At 38.2% G+C, this 6120-nt stretch overlaps 1 protein-coding gene across 9 annotated transcripts in view; it reads left to right on the top strand.

Moving 5' to 3' along the window:
* The first annotated feature begins 10 nt into the window (after positions 1–10).
* Positions 11–6120, top strand: part of ITGB3BP (integrin subunit beta 3 binding protein) — a 28034-nt gene continuing 21924 nt past the window's right edge. For all 9 annotated transcript variants that reach the window (XR_011811154.1, XR_011811153.1, XR_011811155.1 and 6 more), the window contains exons 1-2: positions 11–137; positions 3738–3780. Coding sequence is in view for 5 of the 9 variants with exons in the window: in XM_072041977.1 (XP_071898078.1) it covers positions 133–137; positions 3738–3780 (48 nt within the window). In the remaining 4 variants the exon portion in view is untranslated. The remainder of the gene's footprint in view (positions 138–3737; positions 3781–6120) is intronic.

Genomic DNA, 6120 nt, shown 5'->3' with positions numbered 1-6120 from the left:
CCACCGCCCCCGTCCCGCCCCCCAGGGCCGCCCACCGCCCTCCCGGCTCCGTTTCCAGCCGGCGGCGTTTGGCCGCTGCACGGCGGGGTTCGGGCGGGAGAACTGCGTGAGGCGGCGGCTGGAAGCGCCCTCATGTCGTAGGTAGCGGGAGCCTTGAGGGGGGGGGGGGGGCTCGGTTCTCTCCTCCTCCTGACGGGGCAGCTCGGGCAGGGGAGCTTGGTTCTCCTTGTGGGGGGTTGGAGGGGTGGCAGGAGCCCTGTGGTGGGGTTATGGGGTCGTGCTGGATCCAGCAGCCGGGCTGTGTGCTGCTGGGGGAGCTCCTGCTTGCTGTGGGGAGGGTGCGGGGCTGTGTCTCTTCATGTTGGCTCTGTCTGGAGTAAATCCTGTCCGTTTCGTGATGCTGGCCGTGTTTTGTGGAGTTTTGGCCTTCTGAAGAACAACTAGTGGGGAGAAAAAGTGCAGGGTGTTGCTGATTTCCACCCCACTAAAGTGAGGCCGTGAGGCACCAGCACGCCGCCTGCGTGTGGGTTTGGGGTGCTGTCCCGCTTCACAGCTCCTTACAGCTTCAAAGTTAACTTTTGTTAAATCTAGCACAGGTTCCAGCTTCTGTCACCTTTTCTGTGGACTGCTGGAAGTTAAAGTAATCGTAGAATGGTCACAAAGAGAAATCGATCAGTCCACAAGCTTTGATTTCTGGTGTTTAAGTCTGTTTCTGAGTTTAACTACCAATGTGGATAATGATTGTGCCTTCCTTCTGCTTTTCCAATTAACAGTACAGTTCTGTACTGTACTGTTCTGGCAGGTTTTAAAGATGGAGCAATACAGAAATAGCATAGAGGTGCTTTATTTTTTCCCCCAGTCAAAGCAGAAACTTACGAGGAAGCTGAATGAAATGGCCTCAAAGTGGGCTACAATAATCCCCAGAGTATTTTTAATGAAAGAATATAGTCATAATATAGTTTTTTGTATCCTAATCCGTCTGTGACTGCTACGATTACATTCATTAATAGATAGATTATGATGGAAAGAAAGAGAAGGATATGTGGAGTTAAAAAGAAAATAAGAAATCCATTTCTTTCTATAAAGTTAAACTGCATACCTAGACTCACAGTTAACCTCAGATTAGTGGTTTCACCAAAACAGTATGTGAGTGAGCAAAAATCTCTGAATATTATTGAGGAACTGACAACGTGGCCTAGAATGGTAGGTTAACAATATGCTATAGCAGTAATATGCAGTTCTTACACCTGATAAATATTATGGGTAAATAAACTTTGCAGGGTGCACAGCTAGCTATAAACATGTGTTGTCATACTCTGCATAGTTCAGAAAATACAATAAGCCTTGTCAGGGAATTTTGAACCAATTCAAGACTAGGAAATTCAGATAAGTAAGTTGTTGTGAACTGTAATCACTGTATCATCTTTCTACCTCTTCTTCACATTCTGGCTTTGGATTCTACTCCAGAGCCCTAGCAAGGCTTTTCCAGCCATATAAAAAAAGGTAAACCAAACTAAGGTTGGTGCTCTTCCTCCATGGTGTTTCCTAAAATGGGAATTTTGTTTGCACTTAGATGTGAACATCAAAAGATGTTCATCTTTTGAAAAATCTGAGAACAAAGGCTTTGGCTGACTGGGTCTCCAAAACTCACCCAGACATCTAACGTGTTTTGGTGGTCCTAGCCAAGGAGTGCGTTTAGACTAAGAGCAGAGATGCTAACTTGTTTTGGCTGAACAGCAAATGCCCAGAGATTTTTGCATTCTCTTGTTATAGAATCAGAAAGACAATTGCTAAAAAGAAGACGACAAGGAAAAAAGGCTGCTGGGTAGGACAGAATCTGACTGGGACGAGCAAGGCTAAGCTGACCTCCTGAAGCCAAACTTGTATCCATACTGCTTCTTCTAGCGTAAAAGTGCTTGTCTGGAGTGAGGCTGCTTCTTCAGCGCCAGGGCTCAGGGTGTTTGCTGAGGTTTTGCAGGCCAGCAGAGGGCAATTCGGGCTGTCTACAGCTCTATTGCCATACACAATATTTGACAGACTTTAAATAACATGGTCTTGACCAATCCACAACTTCTTCTGTACAAAATTTTCTAAATGTTTATAATTTAGTGCATTTTTCATGCAGTTTCTCATTTATCTTTATCCTACAGCTATGTTCAGTCCAGATTCTCCTTTACTTTGGCTCCCAGCATCTTTTGAAGTCCATCATAAAAACTTCCATCGTCACAGGCCTTAGTATAACATGCAAATGCATTGGCCCCTAGAGCACCCTTTCGGAGTAGATATATTAATAAATATAATGTTTCCCTGCTGCCACTGGGGTGGAAGATGTAATGGAGTCTGCATTCCTTAAGCAATATGGGTTGCTATTTAAAAAAGAAATACATTGTAAAGAATTCCATCAAACCAGTCCAGCTTTGACTGCCCTTTGGCAAGATTTTCAGTCGCTTTTTTATTTAATTTAAATGTTACATGTTTACTTGTTTTTGTTTTTTTTCAAGATAGAATACTTCTTTTCTTCTTTTTTTTTTTTTTTTGTGTGTGTGTGTGTGTAATGGAGATGATTGTAAACCAGTGTTCACTAAAAACCTTTACCTGAGTTACATTTCAAAGATGTGTTTTCCACGTTCCAATTTTTACAACTCTTTAATGCAGGTTTGGAGCAGTACCATAAATTAGAAGAGGATGTGTTTGGAATAAGGTCATCTTAATTCCTTACAAGACAAAACATTCTTTTCTGAGATGAAAATTGCGCTAAATTCTTGAAATATGATGTATTTTCCAAATCTTGTTTAATTTGATACAGTATATATGTTTCTTGGGGACTGTTCATATAAAGATTTTAGTTTTTTTTTCTTCATTGTTTTATATAATGCTTTAAACTGTTGTTAAGATTTAAGAATGTACTTTAAAAGTTTCAGTTGTCTCTGGGAAAAATAGTCTTAATTTATGTTGACCTTTCTTTCCTTTGAGCTTTTAGTCTGCATTCAATAAAATTTTGATGACTGCTCTTTAGAAGACAGCTGTACGATATAAAGTATTATAAATATTCAGCTTTCCTCTTCTAGCGTTGCCATTAACAGCTGGGCATCCAGTTCAGCAGAGCAGATTTTGCAGAGAGAGCTTGGCATGTTCCTGAATCAGTATAGTGAAGAAGACTAGAAAATAGTTTCTTATGGTTTGGGGACCTGTAAAGACATAGAGCATCTGTTCCCCAGTTAAGTCATAGTCTGGTAGCACTGAATCATGTTAAGAGCTAAAATGATGGGAAGAACTACTTTTTTCACCTTGGCTGTACCTGTGCTTTAAGTGCCTGATGCGTTATTTCTACTAATGGAAAAATAATTTCAACCCTTGCTCAGAAGGTAGGTAAATAATAATGCTTTTGCATTTTTTCATTGTTTATAGTCTTTTAGAAAGAGACAAATGAACATTTTGTGTTCTGAGCAATTTCACTTAAGTGTCTTAATTTTTATCTCTGGTATAAAATGGAATATTGGATTTTCCTGCGCAAACACTTTATCCTTCTAAACAAGCCATGTTTTTGTTGCACAGTATTTTAATCAGTTAATGTATTTGTTTTAGGTGAGATTAGTTTTCTTGTGCAGTATAAAAAAAAAAAAAAGCAAAACATATGAAAAATAAAAATGTCTTTAAAATTACAGATTATAAACCTTACTACCAGAAATCTTTGTGTCTAGATGACCATAAAATTTTTCCGTATTTTTATCTTGCAGAGCAAAGAGATCACTGCAGTTGGATGGTGTTAAAAAATGTAATGTAAGTACTTTTGGTTTATGGAATAATTTAGGATACGTGTGTGTGTACATGCACATATATCTGTATATAAATGTGGCATTTCATTAGTTATGCTTATGTTACAGATTGGTTGCTGTCTAGAAAAAAATCTCAGGAAGGCACAAAATTACTGATGGAAATATTAGTATAAAATCTGTTGTGTTCTATTTGTCACAGAACTGCCTGGCTTTAAGTAATGTATAACTGAATGAATCATTTGAAAATAATGGGTGAAATATGCATATTTTTATTGCCTTCCCTATTTACCCAAGAGCTGAATGAGTTAAGATCCTTGGTGAAATCATTTATTAGAAGTTAGCTCCGTTATCCTGGAAGCAAATGTTCTGCCATGTAATTGTACATGTAACAATATGGAATTATGATAATGCTGTAATCTGCATATTATAAACTGCAAAATTGAAATGAAAACATTAAAGGCATTTTCATGACAAGGATATAATTACCTCCCTCAGCAAATCTGGCATAATGAAACAATAAAGTACTAACACTGCAATAAATTTCACCACAGTTATCACAATAAAAATAAAATTGTACTGTTGCTATTATTTTTTGTAAATGCAGCTATAGTATACTCCCAGTACCAGCATGTCATGACATATGTCAGTTTATTATCTGCTTCTACCAACAGTGGGTGTTGCTGCAGACACCAATGCAGAGAAGCTTGTGAGGATAGCAGTATTTAAAGGAAGGAAAAATTTGGAAAAGTGTATAAAGAGGAAATAGCTGGTCGGTAAATGAGCTCCCAATAAATCTCCACGTCTGTGTCCTTTTGAAGAGCTTTGTTTATATGCAGCACGTACTTGGAAGTCTCGCTGGTAGTTTGCAAAATAGAAATGTGCAATTCTAAAAATTTGCTAGATTTTTTCTTTCTTTAAAGAAAGATGGCAAAATACTGCAATGGCACTAAAAAAAATCATTAGCAATTTAATTAGCAGCTTAGTGTACCATTACCCAACTTGTTCTGCTCAGAATGCAGCTGTGACTGTAATTTTGCATCTGTTTCTTGGGTTGTAGTAATGTTTTTGTAGATGAGTGGTCCAGCTGAAATTACACACAATTCTTTTTATGCCTTAAAGCTATTCCTTCCCTGCCTCCCTCCCCACAAGATAAAAAGGAAGAGTTGCTTGGTGGTTACCTGCGTTCAAGAAACCTTGTTCAGCATAAAGCTTAACAAAAGCCCATCTGAATGATGAAAACTTTTATTGGAATCTCAGTAATAATGTGGGCTTCCACTATGATTTTTAGTTCATACAATGCCTCTAACAGGTACGTAACAATGATTTAAAGTGTGCTGTGATTAAATAACAGTATTGAAGGTAGAAAGGAACGTAAGGTAATAAACACACAAGGTTTGTGTGAAGTACCTCTCTTAGTTCTGCCCTTTCCATTGCCATTTCTTCAGATCCTCTCCTGTTATTCTGGAGGACCTCATTCCACCTGCTAGTCAGACTACCGAAAGTATGCTCAAACTAACCAGATCAGAATCGAGTATTTTTCAACTTTTTAATTTTGGTATGCTACCATTTATTTATATATATATGTGTATGTGTGTATAACTGGACTAGGACCCTTCAATCTAGAACAGAAGTTCCTATTGTCAAATAAATACTGTCCTAAGTACTACAGTAACTTTTTTTTCCAGGTAGCTGCTCAAAGGAGTCTTGACTTATATCCAGAAATACGGTGGCTGAGGTGACTGCTGGTCAGTGTTAAGCAGGAAAAATGTTCTGAAAGTGTAAGCAGATTGCAGATTGTCCCTGTTTCAAAAGAAAATTTATGTCAATTAAATGCCTAAAGTGGTATCAATACTTTACAGTAATTAATATTTCATTTAAAAAAAAAATACGCACACATTTCTTCAACCTGGGTGAACGTGGCGTAGTATTAGTGCTGACAGACTGATGGTTTCTATCAGGTACTGTTTAAAATACCAGTAGTCTGCAAAGAGAGTATGAACAGCTGATGCAAAATGATTTAGGGTATTCAAGACTAAAACAAGACAGATTGATTTCCAGGTGGTATAAGAAAGCTAGGTAAGTGGGCAGCAAATTATATCCTTTGAAATACAGTGTAAGTCATAATCCTGATGACCAATACTAACACTGTTAGGTTCTAAATTAAGGATAACCGCTCAAGGGAGAGTAAGGGAAGAAAGGCATCAGAACTGCAGCTTTTTGTAAAAGAAATAGAAATAGCATAGCTAGCAGCACTGGAGATATAATGCTGTTCCATGAATCGGTATTACATCTTCACTTGAATTAGAATTAAATGTATTGTCACTGTTTTAAAGTATAATTGCAG

Source organism: Anas platyrhynchos, chromosome 8 (genome assembly GCF_047663525.1).
Source record: "Anas platyrhynchos isolate ZD024472 breed Pekin duck chromosome 8, IASCAAS_PekinDuck_T2T, whole genome shotgun sequence".
NCBI lineage: Eukaryota > Metazoa > Chordata > Aves > Anseriformes > Anatidae > Anas > Anas platyrhynchos.
This window is presented reverse-complemented; position numbering and strand designations above follow the sequence as displayed.